This window comes from Bos mutus, chromosome 19 (genome assembly GCF_027580195.1).
Source record: "Bos mutus isolate GX-2022 chromosome 19, NWIPB_WYAK_1.1, whole genome shotgun sequence".
Classification (NCBI taxonomy): domain Eukaryota; kingdom Metazoa; phylum Chordata; class Mammalia; order Artiodactyla; family Bovidae; genus Bos; species Bos mutus.
In genome coordinates this window covers 30,958,050-30,979,883 of record NC_091635.1, presented here as the reverse complement: position 1 = coordinate 30,979,883, position 21,834 = coordinate 30,958,050, and the positions used below count along the sequence as shown (strand labels likewise).

General features: G+C 51.6%; 4 protein-coding genes across 6 annotated transcripts in view; 2 read left to right on the top strand and 2 right to left on the bottom strand.

Moving 5' to 3' along the window:
* Positions 1-824: 824 nt before the first annotated feature.
* Positions 825-10,579, top strand: GFAP (glial fibrillary acidic protein). Its single transcript, XM_005903343.2, has 9 exons — positions 825-1,273; positions 2,195-2,255; positions 2,453-2,548; positions 3,337-3,498; positions 4,835-4,960; positions 5,121-5,341; positions 6,027-6,070; positions 7,783-7,868; positions 8,476-10,579. Exons 1-9 carry the CDS (start codon positions 825-827, stop codon positions 8,515-8,517), a joined length of 1,287 nt encoding a protein of 428 aa, XP_005903405.2. The 3' UTR covers positions 8,518-10,579.
* A 102-nt stretch (positions 10,580-10,681) lies between these two features.
* Positions 10,682-12,399, bottom strand: FAM187A (family with sequence similarity 187 member A). The gene has a single exon (XM_005903350.3). The coding sequence runs from the start codon at positions 12,066-12,068 to the stop codon at positions 10,806-10,808; it is 1,263 nt and encodes a 420-aa protein (XP_005903412.1). The 5' UTR covers positions 12,069-12,399; the 3' UTR covers positions 10,682-10,805.
* A 233-nt stretch (positions 12,400-12,632) lies between these two features.
* Positions 12,633-17,467, bottom strand: DNAAF19 (dynein axonemal assembly factor 19). 2 transcript variants are annotated; one of them, XM_070389959.1, is made up of 4 exons: positions 17,344-17,467; positions 15,238-15,389; positions 14,427-14,559; positions 12,649-13,764 (listed from the first exon to the last, which is right to left on the bottom strand). In XM_070389959.1, the coding sequence occupies exons 2-4, from the start codon at positions 15,378-15,380 to the stop codon at positions 13,333-13,335; spliced, it is 708 nt and encodes a 235-aa protein (XP_070246060.1). In that variant the 5' UTR covers positions 15,381-15,389; positions 17,344-17,467; the 3' UTR covers positions 12,649-13,332. The 2 variants fall into 2 exon arrangements, with proteins under 2 accessions (XP_070246061.1, XP_070246060.1); XM_070389960.1 differs by lacking the exon at positions 17,344-17,467 and having other exon boundaries at positions 12,633-13,764; positions 15,261-15,389.
* A 131-nt stretch (positions 17,468-17,598) lies between these two features.
* The window catches only part of EFTUD2 (elongation factor Tu GTP binding domain containing 2), a 36,685-nt gene continuing 32,449 nt past the window's right edge, over positions 17,599-21,834 (top strand). The window contains exons 1-2 of one of the 2 annotated variants that reach the window (XM_005903341.2): positions 17,599-17,797; positions 20,810-20,918. In XM_005903341.2, the coding sequence (XP_005903403.1) occupies positions 20,814-20,918 (105 nt within the window). In that variant the 5' untranslated portion in view covers positions 17,599-17,797; positions 20,810-20,813. Of the gene's footprint in view, positions 17,798-18,114; positions 18,252-20,809; positions 20,919-21,834 lie in introns of those variants that run through there. The other variant, XM_070389958.1, reaches the window with a different exon arrangement.

Here is a 21,834-nt window from a genome sequence, read left to right as displayed (position 1 = left end):
AGCTCATTTATAAGTGCTTTGTGGAGCTGTCAAGGCCTGGGCTCTGGGAGGGGGTGCAGGGAGGCTGAGGTGAGCCCACTGAGGCTGAGCCCAGAGCTTCAGGGTGGCCCCAGGGGTGGGGGGAGGGCCTGGGAGTGCAGCACCTGCCCCCTCTGGCCCTATCAGGAGCCCCACATTCCTTCCATCATCCCCCCACTGCTAGATAGAGGCCTCGATTGACCCTCTAGACAAAGGGTTGGTTCTAATTCCAGCCCACAGCCCCAAAACTCCGGGGGATGGGGAGACAGCAGGAATGTGGACGCCTGCACTCAGAGGGGAGGATGGCAGGAATCTGCTGGGACTGAGGTGGTCAGGAAATCTAACACAGGCTGTTTCCTGAGTAGGGAACAGGTTTATTCTTCGTCAAGTTCCCAACAAATACCAGACACTGGAAGGAGAACGCTGAGGGAGGGCCTGGGTCATGGGATCTAAGAGTTAGAAGACAGGTCTGGGGTCATCTGGTCCAGCCCTTCCCTGACCCATGGTTCCAGAGAAAGGGTCTGCTTGCTCAGTGGTCAGGGTTTCAGACAGCATCGGCCCCAGGAACTGCCCACTAGCAGCTCTGTCTGGAGCCAGACCGAGGCTGGCATGCTCTGGTGCCCCTGCCTCGGGGCACAGTGGCCTCGGTGGGATGAGAGGCGTTCTCCCCGTGGCCTGGCTGTGGCCCAGCACCACCCCCTCAGGCTATGCCAGGGGGCGTTGCCAGGGGCAGCCTGGGCCGTGCCAGGCCGGTCCCCTCCTCCTTAAAGCCTGCACATCTCTGGAGCGGGCAGAGTGAGGCCAGGATGGAGAGGAGACGGGTCACCTCAGCCACTCGCCGCTCCTATGTCTCCTCCTCAGAGATGGTGGTGGGGGGCCGCCGCCTGGGTCCCGGCACCCGCCTGTCCTTGGCTCGAATGCCGCCTCCACTCCCAGCCCGGGTGGACTTCTCCCTGGCCGGGGCACTCAACTCCGGCTTCAAGGAGACCCGGGCCAGCGAGAGGGCAGAGATGATGGAGCTCAATGACCGCTTCGCCAGCTACATTGAGAAGGTGCGCTTCCTGGAGCAGCAGAACAAGGCGCTGGCTGCCGAGCTCAACCAGCTGCGGGCCAAGGAACCCACCAAGCTGGCCGACGTCTACCAGGCGGAGCTGCGCGAGCTGCGCCTGCGGCTCGATCAACTCACTGCCAACAGCGCCCGGCTCGAGGTGGAGAGGGACAACCTGGCACAGGACCTGGGCACCTTGAGGCAGAAGTGAGGAGAGGAGCCACAGAGGGGCCTCCTGAACCGGGAGGACTGAGTCCCGGGAGGGGGCGCCTGCAGGTCTCAGGCGGAGCTCTGCCTTCCTGTTCCCGTTTCCCGCCTTTAGGAGGGAGGGCGATCCTTGTTCTCAGATGATGGAGGGCCTGGGACGAGGCTCAGAGTCTGGTTTCCGGGGATCTGATTCCCAAAAACCTGCCAGGGAGCCGCTGTACCGTCAACACCTTCCCGCTGAGGAAAGCGGACAGTCAGGGATCCTAGTGGGCAGTCTCTCTGAGTTTTATTCACTGCGGGGCCTTGCGACTGTGCACAGAGAATACACTTATTTTTAGCTCTGTCTAGAGGAGGAATTGGAAGGGAAGATGGGGGTGCACCAGGAGGACTGGGCTGGGATACAGGCAATAGTGGAGACAGCAGGTAAGCCTGGCTTCAGAACACAGGTGACTCTGCCTGTCCCCAGCTTACGACCCTAGTCAAGGTGCTTCAACTTGCACAGCTGTACGGTGGAGATCTTAATAAACCCATTTCTGAAGGTCACAGGAAATGCCAGGGGCATGGTCCTTGCCGAGCTGGCAGAGTATGCGTGTGTGACTTCAAGTGTGAGAAGACGTGTGTGTGTGTGTGTGTGTGTGTGTGTGTATGGCAGGAATGAGTATAGGTTGGTGGAAGCGCCTGTGTGAGCAGGAGCAGGTGCAGCAACCCTGATAAGGCACCTTGGTAATGACTTAAAGCACAGGCTCTTGTCTGCTCATCCTTCTGGCCAAGGCTCTGTCTAGAATACTTCTGCCCCTCACTCCTCCTTCTGCTCCTCTGGTCCTGAGGGTGGGAGAGTATCTCTCTGGCAGGGAGATCAGGGGAGGGGTCCCCACAGTCGTCAGAAGAGCCCAGACCCAGGAGTGTGTCTCTCTACCTCAGGCTCCAGGATGAAACCAACCAGAGGCTGGAGGCTGAGAACAACCTGGCTGCCTATCGACAGGTCAGGGTGGTGAGGAGGGATCGGGGAGGGGGAAAATGTTGATGGCAGCCCACCCAACATAGTCCCTAAGCCCAGCCCTCCAGAGCAACGTGCTCTCCCTGCCCCCCACCAGCCACAAAAGGAGAGATCAGATTAGACTAGGGAGCAGACAGGACGAGTCTGGGGTCAGAGTGGCCCTTTGCCCCACCCTGCTCCAGGAAGCAGATGAAGCCACCCTGGCCCGTCTGGATCTGGAGAGGAAGATTGAGTCTCTGGAGGAGGAAATCCGGTTCTTGAGGAAGATCCATGAGGAGGTAAGATCGGGAAGAAGGGGAAAAAAGGCCAACACAGAGACTGGAACTGAGGGAAAGAGATGGGGAGACAGAGACAGATATTCAGAGAGAGAAAGGGACACACTGACAGAGAAAGAAAATGAGAGACAGAGAAAGAGATGCAGAGAGAGACTGAGGGAGGCAGAGCTAGAGACAGATAAGAGAGCACCCCCAGCCCCCGGTAAGATGCACCTCGACACACACTCCACTTAAAGTGGGCCCTGTTGCCTCATTCTTCTTCACTACAGCCCTGTGAGATAGGGGTGGTTCCAGTGTTATCTCCTTTTCACAGAGGAGAACCCTGAAGCCCAGAGAGGTTAAAGAATGTGCTAAGGTCACACAGTTGGTCTCTATGACTCCACTCCCTCTGCCATCTCTTTCCATTGAAATGACAGCCATACATTAAAAAAAAAAAAAGACCCCACTGAGCTCTGACTTCAGATAATAGATTCAGAATCCATGGGCTCAGGGAACCCAGGAACCCATAGGCACATCCACACCACAGGACTCAGACATTCTTTCACGAGAACACAGACACGCTTCCAGTGCTCCTGACTTCCAGGCCTGGGAGGAGGACACCCTGGGGCCCCCAAACTAACCCCCTTCTTCCCTTATCCTGGACAACACCATTTCCTCCAACTAGGAGCATCCCATCTCCCCTAGCCAATGTTCGTGTCCAAGGGGCAGAAAGAAGAGGGCATGATGCTAGGGGGAAGCCCCAGTTGCAGCTGGTCCCTGAGGCCTGGCAACTCTTCTCTCACCCTGGCCAGGAGGTGCGGGAGCTCCAGGAGCAGCTGGCCCAGCAGCAGGTCCACGTGGAGATGGATGTAGCCAAGCCTGACCTCACAGCGGCCCTGAGAGAGATCCGCACACAGTATGAGGCAGTGGCATCCAGCAACATGCATGAGGCGGAGGAGTGGTACCGGTCCAAGGTAGCCCTGACTTTGGGCCAGCCTGCCTTCTCCAGGCAGCCCTCCTGGCTCCATACAAAAGAATCAGGGAAGGAGGGTGGAGGAAGCTGGGAGAGGATCCTCTTTGAGTGACTGACCTTCACCAAAGAAGTGAGGCGACTTGCCCAGGGTCATACAGGCAGTATTACTTCCAATAAGTACTTATTAGTATCTGTTGCTATTGACTACTAGCCAACACTCTTGTGTTTAGGCCCTATGCTTTGCAAGGATTATCTTACCATGAAGTAGGTACTGTTCTTTGATAGATGACAGAACTAAAGTCCAGAGAGATTAACCAATTTGACCAAACTCACACAGCTCCTAAGCAATAGAGCTGGATTTCTAACCCTAGCTATCTCACTTAAGAGTCTGTATTCTTTTTTTTTAACTGTTTATCTGGGGGGCTTTTTTGGTCATGCCTCGAAGCATGTAGGATGTTAGTTCCTTGACCAAGGATCAAACCCATGCCTCCCGCATTCGAAGGGTGGGGCTTTAACCACTGGACTGCCAAGGAAGTCCCAAGCCCACATTCTTGATGCTTCTGCCATCTGCATCCTGGGTTATTGAGCATCTGCTGCATGCCAAGCTCTGCCCAGCATACAGAGACACATCTGACCAGGGAGATGTGATGTCACTCAGTCTGATGTCTATGAAGAACACAGCAGGGCAGGGTTTACACGCAATGTGGGAGCAGGACAGATTTCATGGGAGGCAGTGGAGCCAGGCGGGACTGGCAGCCTATGAACATAAAGAGAAGAGAGAAAGGGCATTCAGGAAGGGCATGCAGGACACAGCCTGAGTAGAGGCCATAAAGCACAGAAGAGTGGGGGCCCGGAGATCCTGGCCCAGGGCATGGAGCTGAGGAGTGTAAGTGGCAGAAGTCAGTGATGGTTCTGAGCAGGTTAAGGCGTGATGGAGCCATGAGGGATTCAGTGCAGGCTGGGGGAGAGAGGGTTATTAGGACCTGGTCTCTGCTCACCAGAGCTCCCTGTGTGTGACCGAGGAGGACAGGATTCAGTCCCGAGGATGGAGCTACTGGAGAGTCTGGGCTCTGTGACACCCTCTGCTCATTCATGCGTTCCCTCATCAGGCATTGAGCTAGATGCTAGAGAAGTGGCAGTGTCTGTGTCCATGGGCCACGGGTGACTGTGAATAATCCCACCCAGTGCCAATGGCGTGGGGTGGGCTGGAAAACAACCCTACTGTCCGGCCCTTCTCCCTGATCCTACAGACTGCGTACCAACCCCCGGGGCCCACTAAGCTCCCGCGATATGCGGCCCCAGACCGCCCTCCAGCATAAAGCCCTCTCCTCATCTAGTTTGCGGACTTGAACGACGCCGCCGCCCGCAACGCGGAGCTGCTCCGCCAGGCCAAGCATGAGGCCAACGACTACCGGCGGCAGCTGCAGGCCTTGACCTGCGACCTGGAGTCCTTGCGCGGCACGGTGAGCACAGGCGGGGCCGCAGGCGGAGGAGGGGTACGGGGTGAGCGAGCCGGAGACCTGGGACCTACAGCCCTAGCAGATGCTGAAGGACCGTCTGGGGCGGAGCTCTGAAAAGTTACTTGGGGCGGGGTCTCGGGGAACGGTCCGGCTCCACCCACAGAACGAGTCCCTGGAGCGGCAGATGCGCGAGCAAGAGGAGCGCCACGCGCGGGAGGCGGCGAGTTACCAGGAGGCGCTGGCCCGGCTGGAGGAAGAGGGGCAGAGCCTCAAGGACGAGATGGCGCGCCACCTGCAGGAATACCAGGATCTGCTCAACGTCAAACTGGCCCTGGACATTGAGATCGCCACCTACAGGAAGCTGCTAGAGGGCGAGGAGAACCGGTGAGCCCAGACAGGCCGCCTGCCCTACTGCCCCGTGTGCTCGGACATGTCCACCTCTTTGCGACTCCCATAGATGTTAGCCCGTCAGGTTCCTATGTCTATGGGATTTCCCAGGCAAGAATACTGGAGTGAGTTGCCATTTCCTTCTCCAGCGGGTCTTCCCGACCCAGGGATAGAACCCACGTCTCATGTCTCCTGCTTTGGCAGGTGTGTTCTTTACCACTGCGCCACCTGGGAAGCCCCATCAGGGACTGTCTTATTCAGCCTCGTGACCAGCCCCCTCCTATCCCAGCGCCCAGCACAGTGCTCACCTAAAACACAGTTGGTATTCATAAATGCCTGATGAATGAATGGATGGATTCAATTCAGCCCATGTTGATCAGATCCTAGGGTAAGGACTTGGGTTATCTTCCAAACTAAAAGGCTCACTCCCCACCCTCCCAACAAAGACTGGACTTCTTTTCTGCTGACCAATCTCCTCTGCCTCCTGGGAACTCTCTTCATTGCTCTCCCCTCCCTGCAGTCATCCTCAGAGCACTGGCTGCTGGAGAAGCTAAGAGATGGGGGTTTGCCTTTCCTGGCAAGGAAAAGGGCCTCGAAGCTATCATGACGACCCTGGACCAGAATCTGGCCTGGGAATGTCCTCTGGCAGGCTGGTCACCCCTCTCCTTCTGCTGTCTTTCAGCATCACCATTCCTGTGCAGACCTTCTCCAACCTGCAGATCCGAGGTCAGTAGAACAGGGTTTTGTGGGCAGAGTGTTGGATTCCCGCCCCCTCCCCTAGGCCTGTGGGTTGCTCTTCTGGTCTGAGGCGGAGGACCAGGGCAGAGGGGCCCAATGCTCTCTGTGGGGACCTTCATTATTCACGGCACAACTTCCAGTCAGAACACACCATCCCAGAGCATTCCAGGTGGGGCTTGCAGCCACTCCTGTCCTGCTCTGCCCTTTGTCCCTCCTCCCATGCCCACTCCCCATTCCACTGCAGAACTGAGTGAGGGTCTTAACCTCTCTCCTGTCTGCAGATCCCTGTCCAGCTGAGTGTTTGATGTTTGTGTGTTTTTTTAACTGCTTGTCACTACAGGGGGCAAAAGCACCAAAGAAGGGGAAAGTCACAAGGTCACAAGACATCTCAAAAGCCTCACAATACAAGTTATACCAATTCAGGCTCACCAGGTTGTAGATGGAGCCCCGCCGGCTCTCGGTTAGCTGCCTGCCTTTTAGACATGGTGCTTTTCTCAGCTTGATAGGGAGCAAGCTCACCAAGCCCACTCTCCCCATCTTCTTGAGCTCTCTCCTCCCAGGTTTCCCTAAAGGGCCAACCCTATGTCATTTCCCCAGCAATCTCAGCACCCAGTCCAGGACCTGGCACAGGGTAAATGTACATTAAAGTAGTAGAGTTGGCCGGTGTTCAAGGTGCTAAGTCCTCAGGCACTCAGCTGAGATGCTCTGGGCCTCTGAGCAAACACCAGCTTCTGCCTCACCTCTTCCCATCACTGGGAGGGCCCCTAGAGTCTCACGGTGCCTGGCGGCCAGGCTCTTGGCCTGATTCCTCTTTCCCTGAGCCTCGGTTGTTCAGCTCAGGGCTGATTCAGCCCAGAGGATTATTTCCCTCTAGATTGCTGCTCTTGGAGTGAATAAAGTTTTATGTCCCCTGCTCTTAATAGTAAACATTAGTGAGTGTGACATATTATATTTTTCTCTCTGCAGGGGGAATAAATTACTTCTTACTTGTATGTGGCCCTCAATTCTCAGCTGAGGGAAAATATAATTCTTCTGGACTAGAAATTTAGGAACACTAGCTATGCATGTCCTAGGGCTTAGTTCAGTATCAGAAGAGTTAACCAGCAGGCCAGGTAGAGGCAATACTGCCACATGCCAGACAGAAAAGGGTCCTAGAGAAGTGGCAGAGAGAAGCAGGAAAAGGGAAGAGGGATGGGAGAGGGACCCATGCGTATAGAACACTGAATCCGTGCCCATTGTTTTAAACACATTATTTCAGTTAACTGACTCACTACTTCCACCTAGAGAAGTAGGCAGCAGCATCCCCATTTTGTAGATGAGGACACTGAGTTTGGAAGAGGTAAATTAACTTACCCAGAGTCATGTGGCTGAGCTGGGACTCAAGCTCTGGCCTGCCTGACTTCAATAACCACATGCTCTTTCCTTGGCATGATGCTGGGTTGCCAGGGAGCCAGGGGCCAGGTGAGGGACTGCAGAGGGGCTGAAATGCAGCCAGGCCAAGACAGCAAGCAGGGCAGTGAGGGCTTGCTTGGCACTGTGGGGACTCAGGAGGTTGCCAGCCCCTCTGGGAGAGCCTAGGACTTCTCTGGTTGGATTGGCTTTTGTACTCACGATTAGGGGTCTCAGGGAGAAACCAAGGGTGGGAGAGGATGTCTAGGGCTCTGAGAACCTATGGAGGCCTCCTCTCCTCATGTCTTCAGAAACCAGCCTGGACACCAAGTCCGTGTCAGAAGGCCACCTCAAGAGGAACATTGTGGTGAAGACCGTGGAGATGCGGGATGGAGAGGTGAGGAGGGCAGGCCCAAGATTCTGGTCCCAGAAGGCTCCGGGAGAAAGCCTAGACTGGCATATAGAAGGTTCTCCATACCTCCCAAGAGTTCCTCTGGGAGGCTCTGGAGGAGGGGAAGGAGCCCGGATATAATTCCATTCCCCAGTCCCTACACTAAGGGCAGCCTAGATGCTTAGGCCACGGGACAGGGTCCTGATTCGCTTTCTTTCTCCCTTTCTCACCCTCAGACTCAGATGCCCCCACAGGCCTGGGGGAGAGAGAAAGAAAATTAGTAACTTTCACTCCCAACTTTCAACTTTCAGCTTGGTGAAAGGGACCTGGCAGAAGAATGGGAAGAGGAGATTGGGCATATCCCCTCCCCACCGTACCAGCAACAAAACTAGCTAAGCTTACAACGGCAGCTCAGCATGTGCCAGGCGGATGTTTGCTAGATGTTTGACAGGATTAGCTCGTTTCCCCCTCTGACTGCCGCGTGGCGGCATTCCGGTTACTATCATAGAAAAGTTGGAAGGCTGGGAACTTGTCCCAGGTCACATTGCCTAACTGTGGTGGACCTGGAGTCTGTGTGAGCTCCTAACTGTGGCACCTTCTGTGTCCCCTTCAGGTCATTAAGGAGTCCAAGCAGGAGCACAAGGATGTGATGTGAGCAGGACTCATCTGGCGGTCACTGCCCCACCGTGTGAGGCATCTGCAGCAGGAGTCAGGGTAGCTGTCCCTTCTCTGCTAGTTAATTTCCCCAGAATTGAGTTCCCACCCAATCCAGTTGCTCCTCTTCCTGCTCCATCTCTATGCCAGCTTGCCACCCTAGGCTCCAGCAGCATTAAGCCTGTCAGACAGCACCCACCCCACACCCAGCAACACTAACAGGGCACTCACCCCAAAGGGTGGCCTGAAGGGGCACGGCCAGCAGCTTGGGCTAGAATTGGGAGGGAGGAGAGAAAGCGGGGAGGGCAGAGAGACCTCATAAATCACCCTGCCCTCCGTATCCCGAACCTCTGTTGTCATGGCAACTGTTGCCAGAGCTGGAGGTGTCTGGGGCCTCCAGAATGGGGCCTTCGAGTTTCCTTGAGCTGCTAGAGGAAAACTGAGAGTCTGAGACAAGCAGAGGAAGTCCCCAAGGCAAGGTGGCCTTGGCCAGAGGCTTATTCTTCTAGACTGACTCTGACCAGTCTGAGGGTAGGTGGGGCTATCCTGCCAACTGGGAGAGTCAGCAGACAGAATTCCTGGCCTGCTCAGATCGCAGAGGGGCCTCCTGAGCGATGCGTCGAGTGTCTCAGGCCCACTGAGCTGCCACATGGGCATGCCGTGGGCCCGTGTGAGCTTGATTCTCTGTGCTTGGGGGAAGTATAGTGTAAGTGCAGAGGAAAGGGGTGCTGGGAGGGAGTAGAAGGGGGCCTTGTCCATTGCTGTGGGTACAGAGAGGTCAAGCCCAGGAGGACTCCAATACAGGCTGGAGTGAGCAGGTAGAGATGGTGGGGGCAGCGCTTGGGATGATGCTAGACATCAGAGTTGGGGTCGTGGGTGAGCAGTTACACTTGGCCTTTGGGTCGTGGGAATCAAGAAAGTGTCTTATCCTCTTGAAGATGCTGACACAGGAAAGGAAGAGGCTGCTGTTCATGGGAGTGGGGCCTGCTTTGTCCCAGCCCTCAAGGCCCTTTCCTTGCTTTGTAAACCTTGTCCATCCAGGCCTGTGAGCCCCTGCAACTGCCACCTGACCCAGGAAACACTGCTAGGCGAAGCCTCTGTTGCCACCCAACCTCCTCTCCCCACAGTGATCACTGCTCTTCCCTAAACCAAGGCCCCTGTAGTCCCCTCTTAGTCAAATACAAAACATACCCACCTCCCCATGTTTTAGGTAGCATTTTATTTTATGATTTGGAACCTGAGGCCCATGCAGAGTGAAGACACTGGTTTGTGTTCCCGCAGCCTGGAGGCAGGAAAGCTTGGGGCAGACACTTTCACCCTGAGTACCTGTTCTGCTGTTCACAGGGAGACTAGTGGGCATGAGATGATCAGTGCCCACAAGTGGGGCTCTGAAGCCCACTCCAGGGTCCCCATCTCCGTCCAAGTCAGAGGGACTTAACTGCATACCCTTCCCCCATTCCCTCCTGCCACCCACTGCTGCTAACCTTTGGGGCATTGCTGCGGGCTTTAGTCACTGACATAAATGCAACAAATAAAGACAACTGCTGTGGCCTTCCCCAGAGTGGACTCTGATCTGTTCAGCGGAGGCTGAGGCTGGAGCAGAGGACAGGAAGCAGCCTCAGGCAAGACACAACTTGCTTCTTATCACTGATCATCTTGGGGCTCCCAGCATCCCCAGAAATGGCCACATGACAAATCCCACCTCCAACCCTGCTCTGCTCTCCAGCCCTGGTGCCCCATGCACCCACTGCCTTTGCTTCTGGCTCCTCTTCTCACCTCCAGCCCCAGGCTGGGTGCCATCTCTCAGGAAAGCCCTGAATTCACTCTCCACTTTCCTCACCCATTTCTCCTGTCCTGGTCTCTACCTTTATTCCCAAACTCACCATTTCTACCTGCTGGTCCTGGGATGAGGCTGGGAAAGAAGACAAAGAGGATATACTAGGTACCCCAACTCTTTTCTTCCTCTCTCTGCTACCTTCAGTTCAAACAGCACCCACTTGGCAATCCACGAAGGCAAGAAAATAAAGCACATCAAACACAGTCAACACCAGATAGCAGATAAATATTAGGTTACCTTCTTCCTTCTCTAAGCATGAAGTCAGAAGACACGTGCACTCCGACTACTTCCATCCTGGACTCAGTTCCCCATCTCCCACCTGCTCAGGCTTCCCTGCTTCCCAGATGAGGTTCCAGACTTGCTCACGAAAATGGGGGGCAGGTTCGCATGCCCCGCCCCCAACCAGAGGCATCTGGTACCATTTAACAAACACATTTGAGCACAGCTGGTCTTCAGAGCTGGGGGCGAGAGAGCCTGGGGGAGAAGTTGGGACAAAAACGGAATAAGTAACAGCAGCAACGACAAAGGTGAATGCTGATAAAGATGACCGTGATGAGCATGTAGCCTATCAGAATGAGCCCCAGGGCGGCCCGAGTCTCGGGGTCAGAGAAGGAGACCGGGTAGCGACCTGGAGATGTCACGCCCAGTCGGAACCCAGCAATGCGCTCGCCCTGCCGCCAGCAATAGTAGATGCCCCGGTCTTCCAGCTGGGTGAAGCGGATGTGAAGATGGTTGCCGTGGTCGATGAACACCCTCATGGACCCATTGACGCCCTTCAGGTACTGCGTGCGGTAGAGGTACTGGTGGTCCTTGTCCCAGGCCACTGCGTGCTCTGGCCGGGCCCCGGGGCAGGAGATGATGAGTCCATGGCCCAGCCTCTGCTGGTGGAACTGAATGGGCACCTGAGGCAACCAGGGCCGGCTGCCCACTTTGGACACATAGTTGAAGATGGCCATCACGCCCTCCTGGACCTTCTTCTTCTCGCAGGGCATCAGGCAGCTCCGAACCAGCAGCTCGGGGTTGTGGTCGCTGGCCTTGGCCCGGAGCTGCCTGGGCACAGCTCTCGAACCGCAAGACACCACGTTGGGCAGTATCTTGCGGTAGCGGGGAGAGAGGTCCGGGCTCTGCAGGTAGCACAGACCGATACGCCACTGCTCCCCGCGCACCCCGCAGCGGTCGCAGGGGGTCCACTCCCAGAAGGTGGTGAAGACGCGGAGGCTCCCGTGGTACTCGTCTTCCAAGGGTTCCTGGCCCTGGTCCTTGAAGGTAGCCACCATCCCCTCACTGCTCTGGATGTCCACGTCATAGGCGTAAAAGTAGTCCCCCTTGCGCGTGCCGCAAAAATACAACCCGGAGTCTTCCGGCTGCGCCCGGAAGACTAAGAGGCTGAACATGCGGATGCTGAAGCGGACCAGCATGTCGCTGCCCACGCGCACCTGGGCGGCCTCCGTCAGCACCCGCCCATCAAAGTCCGTCAGCACTTTGGTGTGGCTGCTGCCCAGGTGCTTCTGATAGTACCAAACGACAGCGGACACCTCCTCCGGCTTGCAGGGGCAGGGGAGCTCGAAGCTCATGTCGGTCAGGTAGGCCGCGTTGTCAAACATCAGGAAAGCCGGGCAGGGGGTCCTCTGAAAGATGTTCTCTTTCTCCACTATTTCAAAGGCCTGGAGGCTCCCCCACGCCCACAGGAGCACAGTGGTGTGGGCCAGGTTCATGCCTGTGCAAGGGAAGGGTCAGAGGGGGTGGGGGCAAACCCGAGGCACTAAAGGCCTATGGGGCTTCTAGCAATCACTGCTGGGAGGAGGCATCTATATGAGGAAAGGATTAAGCAGCCAGGAAAAGAAGCAACAGTCTGCAGAGGAAGCTGCCATAGGCAAGGCAGTTGATTCCTAGTTAACATACAAGATGCCCTTCTCATGTTCCAGATGTGATCTTGAGGAGAAAACCATTCTAGAATCTGGCTCCCTCTCCCCTTTCTAGAACTCTAGCATTCTAGAACACTGGGTCAGGGGAAGCCAGGAGAAGAAACAAGGGCCCAGGTACAAGTTCGGGAAAATCTCTGCCCTTCTGCTTCAGGCTCTGCCCTGCCTGCCTGCCTGGTGGAAAGGTCTTCCCTTTGGTTAATCTGAGAGTTGAAGGAAACCCTCCCACCTGCACATCGGGCCATCTGAAGATACCTGGAGGCTGGCCAGGCCTGAGCTGAAGGCTTGGGGCTTTCTCAGGCCCAACCTGCATGGGAACTCAGCCCCTGGAGAAAAATATTCCACTTCAAATGAGGTAGCATTTGATCATTTATTGACTAAATGTCCATTCATTGGTTTCTGGTGATGAATACTCTTGTTTAAGGGCTATGGAGGATGAACTGGGAGATTGGGATTGACCATATGTAGACTACTATGTATAAAATAGATAACTAATGAGAATCTACTGTATACCACAGGTAACTCTACTCAATGCTCTGTGGTCACCTAAATGGGAAGGAAATCTAATACATATATATATAAGTGATTCACTTTGCTATACAGAGGAAACTAACAACATTGTAAGGCAACTATACTCCAATAAAAATCAATTTAAAAAAAAAGAACTATGGAGATCAGTATTTGTTAACCACGGAGGATTAACAATTTTGGTTTTTCCTTGTTTTGAGTGGAGGCTGCAATGGGTGGTACCAGTGTTTGGTTGGGTGCTCACCCATATCTCAGGGCCATGGGCTAGCAGACTGGCAGGCTCTAAGGGTGGAAAGCAAAAGTCTTTCAGCTTGGCCCTTGACCATCCTGTAGATCTACAAAGTTCAGAATATGAAGCCCCCAAGGGGCTGGGGGAAAAGTGAAAATTCAGTTCCTGCTTTGGTTGTGAAAATTCTAAATCCAAAAGGGAATCCAGTGTGGGTTTCTGATTAGAGTCCCGCAGAGCCCCCAAGACCATCAAAAAATGCCTCTGATGACCAGTGGGGGCCTCTGAAGGTAAATGGTCCCATCAGTCCACGTGGTATAGCATCAGCAGCTCTTGCAGCAGACCCTCCTCCTCCTGAAGCCCACCCGGCTGCTCCCCCAGACCCTGCCCCTCCGAGCTGGGGGTGCCCATGGCCTGCAACTTCTGAAACAAGGCTCTGCAGCTCTCTCTCTCTGCACGGCTCATCAGGCTCAGGTTCAGGGTGAAGCGCCCAGTGCTGGCCAGGCTGTGCAGGATCCCCAGCACCGCCCAGCAATCAGCAGGCCTCACGTGATCAGCCAGCGCCACCAGCATCTCCCCTAGAAGTCCAAACCCCACGTCCATCTGGAAGAGGCGGCCCAGCTTCGGGCCCCCGAGCTGCAGCAGGGCCTCATAGCGCTCTGGCCCGCTGTGCAAGTGTCGCCGCCAGTCACGGTAGAACTCGGCTGAGGTCTCAGGCTGGAAGAGCGTTTTCTCCTGGGTCACAAAGGAAGGGAAAGAGAGTGCAGAGCTCTTCCAACTGCTCTGTGACAGCAAGGGGAACCCATGGGTTTTCAGTTCTGGTATTGGTCTCTGAGCACTGGCAAGGCCGCAGTCCCTGTGGGCCTCATTTTCAGATGAAGGAACAGGGGATGGGATGGGGAGGGAGGATCCCAAGAGGAAAAAATGCAGGCCATGATGTGAGATTCTCAGCTGTACCAGGACTTTCCTACTGATGAGTGTGGACATAGCCCTGTTCTACAAGTGTAAGTCAGACTTCACTCTGAGCAGGGTGGGGTGGGAGGTATTTGGAAACTTCAGGAGGAGAAAAAAGAACTCAAGTGTTCAGGGTTTGACAGGCTGTATCTCCTTCCCAACCCTGCGAGAGGATCAGATTCTCTACCATATAACCCAAGGCAGGGCACCCCAAATGTGATCTGGGAATGCAAGCCAAGGGCTGATGGACAGGGGCCTGCCAAGTACACCTTTCTGACTTGATCTGGCAGGTGTGGGCTTCATCACCCACCGGTTGCTTTTCTTTCTGGAACTGGAGGCAGAAGGTTGTTTCCGTTGGCTTTACATGAGACACAAGGAAAACCTATGTGTTGTAAGATAGGATGGGAGGCTGAGGGCAGAGATTCCTGCTGGGCCTCACCTACCAGGGAGAGTTCATTGGTTTCATCCTGGGAGGGCCTTCCCTGACTAGTGTGACAGTTCCAGGGCACAGGCCTCTTTCCTCCCATCTTGTCCTTCTGTTCCAGCGGCTTCAGATGTGATGCAAGGACGATACCCCTATGGGCAAAGGCCAGAGATTAGGGGATGGACTTTATGCTGCCTGTAAGTATGAGGTGGCTGGACTCTGCATGAAACAGGCTGGATCTGTTGGCAAGCCCATATGAGAAAAATAACAGCAAAAGTAACTGATAACTTTTGAGCACTTCCCATGTGTTAGGTATCGTGCTCAGAATCTTATGTGCAATAACGTTTAATCATGACAATAGTTACACTCTCTTACAGATGAGGAATAGTGGCTCAGATAGGGAAAATAATTTGCATAAGATCACACAGGTAGCCAGAGAAGGCAATGGCACCCCACTCCAGTACTCCTGCCTGGAAAATCCCATGGACAGAGGAGCCTGGTAGGCTGCAGTCCATGGGGTCGCTGAGGGTCGGACTCGACTGAGCGACTTCACTTTCACTTTTCACTTTCATGCGTTGGAGAAGGAAATGGCAACCCACTCCAGTGTTCTTGCCTGGAGAATCCCAGGGACGGGGGAGCCTGGTGGGCTGCCGTCTATGGGGTCACACAGAGTCGGACATGACTGAAGTGACTTAGCAGCAGCAGCAGCACACAGGTAGCAGAAGGTAGGGCTAAGACTGAGCCCAGAATGGTCTGAGGCCAGGTGCATGCTTTTATCCACTATAGTAAACCAGAACAGGAGAGCCTGAGAAAAATGGCATTAAGCTGACCTGAATTCCTCATAGGAAGCTACCTTCTGTTCCACTGCCCGTAACTTGGCAGCATTCTCCCGTTTGTACTTCTCATCAGCAATGAGTGCAGCCTGCAGCTCTTTCTCCAAAGCCTTGAAGTTGATGACGTCATTCCTTTTCATGGCCCCTGCCTAGGAAGGCAAAGGAAATGAATGTCAAACAGAAGACGAATATCAGGGATGGGGGGGTAGTGGGCGTTTGCATCTGGATTCTTTGCCAGCCAACAAAACGACCCCAAAGCACTCTGGACATCTAGTCACTTATCTTGGGGGGTGTTAAAAAAATCTAGTTCTCTGTTTTACAGAGGGGAGCTGAGTCACACAGTGAGGTCTTACTTAAGATTTGTTGTCGCCGAAAACAGTCTTGACTTTCAATTTAGTGCCTTATCTTAATTTTGTTCTCTGCCTCTGAAAATATTTTTTAATTGGAATTTAATTGACATTAAATGTTATATTAGTTTCAGGTGTACAACACAGTAATTCAACATTTATATACATTACCAGATGATCACCACAATGTTTAGTTACCATCTGTCATAATTTAAGAGTTATTACAATATTATTGACTTATTCCCTATTTTGTATGTTACATTCTCATAACAATATATCTTATGGCTGGAAGTTTGTGCCTCTTAATCTATTTCATCCATTCCTCCCCGCTACCTTCCCCTGTAGCAACCACCAGTGTGTTCTCAGTATCTGTGAATCTTTCTGTTTTCCTTGTTTTGTTTTTTAGATTTCACATATAAGTGAAATCATGCAGTATTTAACTTTCTCTGTCTTAAAATACCCTGTAATACCCTATAACACCTTAGCATAACACCCTCTAGGTCCATCCATATTGTTTTAAATAGCAATTTTTCATTCTTTTTTATTCTGTCTCTAAAAATATTTTAGTATTGGTGCTTTGGCTGAGGAAGCATTTTGATTTCAGAATTTAGTTCCTTCACATTTCCACAAGGACTCACTATATACAAGTTGCGATAGAGGCCCTCACAAAATCAGAACTACTGTAAGCTATTCTTGAGCCCAGGGATAAAAATTCACCCATTGCTAAGTTAAGCATTAGTCGTTCTGTCCTGTCACAGCTGCGACCTCATGGATTGTAGCCCACCAGGCAGCTCTTGGATGGTATCATCGACTCGATGGACATGGGTTTGGGTGGACTCCAGGAGTTGGTGTTGGACAGGGAAGCCTGACGTGCTGCGGTTCGTGGGGTCGCAAAGAGTCGGAAACGACTGAGCGACTGCACTTAACTGAACTGAAGGCGGCTCTGTCCATGGAATTCTCCAGGCAAGAATACTGGAGTGGGTTGCCATTCCCTTCTCCAGTGTTATGTTCCCCATCCAGGGATCCAACCCGGGTCTCCCACACTGCAGGCAGATTCTTTACGATCTGAGCCACCAGGGAAGCACCCATCCTTAAATGTCTTTTAAGGAGGAAAGATACTTTCCACCCGAAACCAGATGCAATGATTGAGCAGGAAATCAAGCAGACGCGACAGAGGAAGGGGCTTAATGATTCTGGTTTTCAAATCCCTCTGTCCAGCCCAAGGCTGAAGCATAAATCTCTAGGTACTTGGGCAACCTCTTTAGTTCTGTCTATGTACTTCTGCAACTTCCGCATATCTGAGGCTGATTAATTCGTTCTATAGAGAGATCACCTATATGAGTTTTAATCTTGGATCCGCATTTACTGCTGTGAGACCCTTCTAAACCTTACTACTGCTGCTCCGAGCTATTAGCTAAAGATCACGTGGCGAAGTCATCCCCACCAAACTCCTCAGTCCCTGGGATCTCCCAGGCAAGAATACTGGAGTGGGTTGCCATTTCCTCCTCCAGGGCATTTTCCTGACCCAGGTCTCCAGCACTGCAGGCAGATTCTTTACCGTCTGAGCCACCAGGGAAGCCCCAACACGGAAGCAGGAGGTCTAAAACCAACCCTCCACCCTAACATGGGTAAGCGAAAGACCAAGAAGTAGGGTGGGCTGGCCAGGAACTGAACTCAGGTGTCCTGACTCCTGCCTAGTTCTGAGCCTTTCCCAGTCACTGAAAATCTAGAACACTTAATCCTCCTGCCCTCTGACCTTCACCCCAGCAGCCGGGGCCTCGGTTTCCTTTCTTTCTTTCTTTGGGGATACCCAGATACTGCCGGACGAAGTCAGCTCAGCGTAGACCACGCCCAGCAGCTGTGGTTGCCTAGCAACTGCTACAACAGCCTCCCACGTGATCGCCCCGAAGGCCCCCCGGTCAGGGTGGCCCCGAGGCGCCTGATCAGATTCACGCCTCCTCAGGCCTCGGTTTCTTTGGAGCAGCCCACACCGTGGTTTGGGGACCCTCAGTTCCTCTTCTCAGGTTCTTGTGTCCGCAGCCGGGATTCCTCCGAGCTGGTCCACAGGCAGAGGGCTGCCCTCCCGGGAAGAAACGCGACCGCGGCGCCTGTGGGGTCCTTCCGAACGGCGGGCGCAGGCGGTGAGGCAGCGTGGGGCGGAAGCACGGTCTCCAGCGGCCGACTGGGAGTTTTTGGCTGAGCAACGGGAGGTGAGTGCCGCTGGTCAGCGTCAGGGGAGGCTTGCTCTGGTGGAATGGGAAATTAAATGTCAGATCTGGAAGAGATGCTATATGTTATATGCCACGTTCACTTTACAGATGGGTAAATTGAGGCGTGGAGTAGGATAGAGAATGAAAGCCCGCCCCCGCCCCCCCCCCCAACCGATTCCTGGGTTCCCTGCGTGTCGTCCGTCTGTAAAACCCTTTCCCTGGGCAGGGGTCGTTCTTGCAGTGTGTATTCCCCTATCTTACTCTGTCTTCCAACTGTGCCGCCTTCATTTCTCTATCAAGCTCCCTCCGTCGTTACTCTGTGTTGCTTTGAGAGCCTGCATTGTAGCGGGAAGCTGCAGTGAAGTTTGGTACCGAAATTCACTAGTTTTGTGCAACTGTGGGCAGGTCAGCTGTCTTCTCTGTGCCTTGTTGGAGCCATACATTTCGTCATTCAGTAAGTGGTTCTGTTTTGTGCCAGGCACCCTTTTAAGTGAAAACAAACAAAAACAGTCCTTGCTTAAACTGTAGTTGGAGAGGTGACGGTAAATACATAGATACTTGTATATCTATGTATATACTTGTATATCTTGTATATACAAGAATAGATACTTGTCAGCTAATGATAAATGTTAATAAAAATAATAAAACATTGAAAATAGGGGTTGGAGAGTGTGTGTGTGAGGGGAGGAGTTTTTTAGAGTGATAAGGGAAGGTTTCTCAGAGAAGGTGCTGTGTTAGTAGAGACCTGAGTGAGATGAAGGAACAAGGTATACAGGCCCGAGGGAAGAGCATTTTGGAAGAGTAGAGTAAGTGCAATGGCCCTGAAGCAGAAATGATTTGGATTATTTCATGAACAGTCTTGTATAGAAATTTCTGCAGTCATTTCATAGGTGTCTTGGGAGAATGAAATGTGCACAGAGATGATAGCTCTTTGGAAATAAAAAGAATATGCATATGAAAGTTTCTGTGATAATTTACATTTTCTTATTAGTAGTGGAGCTATTATTTCTCTATTTTATCCACAGTCAGCACTCAACAAGGGGCACTGAAGGAGGTGGAGGGATTACCCTCATGGAATAAATACCAGTATCTCAAAATTGAATGTTCTGGTCAGTTAACATTTATCCGGTGCCTACTTATGTGAAGTGGTGTCTTGGGCATTGGCACATGGGCACAAGGAGCACAGGGTTCCTGTATTCAAGAATGGCCAAAAAAGTTTTTTAACTAAGAAATACAAATAAAACAGACAAAAGAATGGCTAAAAAATAATGCCAGCTAACATTGACTGATCCTGGAATCGTGATGAATTCTTTACACAGCCTATTTTGTTTAATTCTCATAACGCTTTATATGATGAAAATTAATCACTTTATTTTCCAGTTGAAGAAACAGGCTTGGAGAGGTGAATAGCTTACTTAAAGTCACATAGTTATCATAGTTATTAAGTGACAAAGTTTGGATTCAAATCTAGGTCTACCAGTTCCAGAGCCCTGACCAGTAATCCATGCTCTGGTCTGTTGTCTATTACTTGTAAGCTGTAGAGTTGTTGTTGAGGGTAATTAGTGCAGTTAACTACCGTTGATGACAGAAGTAAATGCTGATAAAGACACAAAAGGCTGTAGCATCATAGGTGAGTGAGAAATTGAGGCTCTAGGAAGACTTGAAGGAAGTGGTCTTTGAACAGTTTTTTGAATAGAATTTCAATACTTGAAGTGGAGACAGCCCACAAAATATTTATTAACTGCAGAGAAAAAACAAGTATCTTTATACAGTGGAAAGGCCTGGTAGACACCACCATAATCAAGTGGTTAAGTTAACATCACCACTGATGGAAGAGATTAAAATCACATGCCACTTGTTAGGAGTTGGACTAAAAAGAGCACAGCCTCACTACTGTGATAGTCTTACCAAAAAAAAAAGCATAACGACTCTAATCATGAGGAAATATCAGACAAACTTAAATTCAGGAATATTCTACAAACTCACTAGCCTATAATCTTCAAAAGTGTCAAGTCATAGAAATCAAGGAAAGACCAAGGATTGTTCCAGATTGAAAGAGACTAAAGACATGGTAGCCAGGTGCAAACATGGAGTCCTTTGCTGTGCAGGACATGAGTGGAACAATTTCTGAAACTTGTATGGGGGCCTGTGGATTAGGTGTAGTAATGTGTCAGTATTTTCTGATTTTGATGGTTGTATTGTGGTTATGTAGAAGAATGTCCTTGTTTGTAGGAATCACACACACTAAGAGCAGGGGTTGGCAAACTTTGTCTATTAAGGGCCAGATAGTAAATATTTTAGGCTCTGAGGGCCATATAGTCTCAGAGGCAGCTCCTCAGCTGTTACAGGGTGAAAGCAGCCACAGAGAGTATAAAAAATGGGCATGGCTGTGTTCTAGTAAAGCTGTTTTCATAGACACTGAAATTTGAATTTCATAGAACTAATTGTCATGTATCATGAAATACTGTTCTTTTGACTTTTTTTTCCAAATGTTTAAAAATATTAAAAAAATCATACCTTCCAGGCCGTTATGGGAACAGCCAGATTTGGCCACAGGCTATAGTTTACCAACTCCTGCACTAAAGTCTGAAGAGGTGATGAGACATTGTGTCAGCAACTTATTCTCAAATAACTTAGGAAAAAGTGATGTGCACTGTTTCTGCAACTTCCTGTATTTAATTACTTTAAAATTAAAATTCTTTTAGTATTAAAAAAAAACCAACAAGTGGGCTGGGACTTCCCTGGCAGTCCAGTGGTTAGGACTCCATGCTTCTACGGCAGGGGGCATGGGTTCAAGCGCTGGTGGAGGGAGGGGAAGAAGTGGGCAAAGTGTATGTGAACAGACGCAGGATTAGGACAGAGAGGAGGGAGAAGTACAGGGCTTTAGAGGAGCAGGTGGTGGGTTGATGTAACTGGAGAGGAGAGTATGTGAAGGGATATGGTCAACCATAGGCCAGGGTGGAGGCCTCGGTTTCCTCACCAGCATCTAACTTTTCTCTTGTTGAATTTTAGCACCATGGATACTGACTTGTATGACGAGTTTGGGAATTACATCGGACCAGAGCTTGATTCTGATGAAGATGATGATGAATTGGGCAGAGAGACCAAAGATCTTGATGAGGTAAAACAAATATATTACTTTTTCTCATCTCTGTTTTTAAAAAAAGCAATGAAATAGTGAATCTTCTGTGCTCCTATAGTAACCTGTATTTATCTCTAACATTGCCCTTTTTATAATTATTATGATTTAATTTGGTTCTTATACTGCCCGTAAGAAAGCTTGAAGTTCCAAAGGAGCATATAAGGTAATTTCATTGGTAGGGTGGTTTTATATTCTGAGTTCTAGTTCTTCAGGTAGTAGCTCTTCTTCCATTTGCTTGAAGTGCCTTTTGGCTATCATGAATAGTTCTAACTTAGAAAAGGTAGTCAGCTCTTTCAAGGGCTGCTGTCCTGGGAGCTCCCTCATAAACTCAGGTTTTAAAGATGTATAGGGCCTTCCCTGGTGGTTCAGTAGTTAAGAATCACCTACCAATGCAGGGGACACGTGTTTGATCAGTGATCCAGGAAGATTCCACATGCTGTGGAGCAACTAAATCCGTGCGCCACAACTACTGAGCCAAAGCTCAAGGGCCCTTGAGCCGCAACTAGTGAAGCCTGCCTGAAATGAGAAGTCTGTGCACCACAACGAAGGTAGCCTCCACTCGCCGCGACTAGAGAAAGCCCGCGAGCAGCAACGAAGAAAAAAAATACACAAAAGCAGTGGAAAGGGAAGACACAGATTCCTGTGCCTCCTCTTCAGGAGAGTTACAGAGGATGAGGTTCAGAAGGGTTTGAGGCTTGCAGAAGACGCCGAAGGCGGCTTTTATGTTGTAGCCCTGTTCAGAACAAAGTGAGTAAGAAGCACACTGATGAGCCCACTGCGCCTCGGTGGAGGCTTGCTATTAATGGGCCAGCAGAAGAGCAGGAGAAAAGTCTTGACTGCCATTTGTCTTCTTCATCAGAGAAACTGTCCTTCAAACCAGAAAAAATAGAATAAA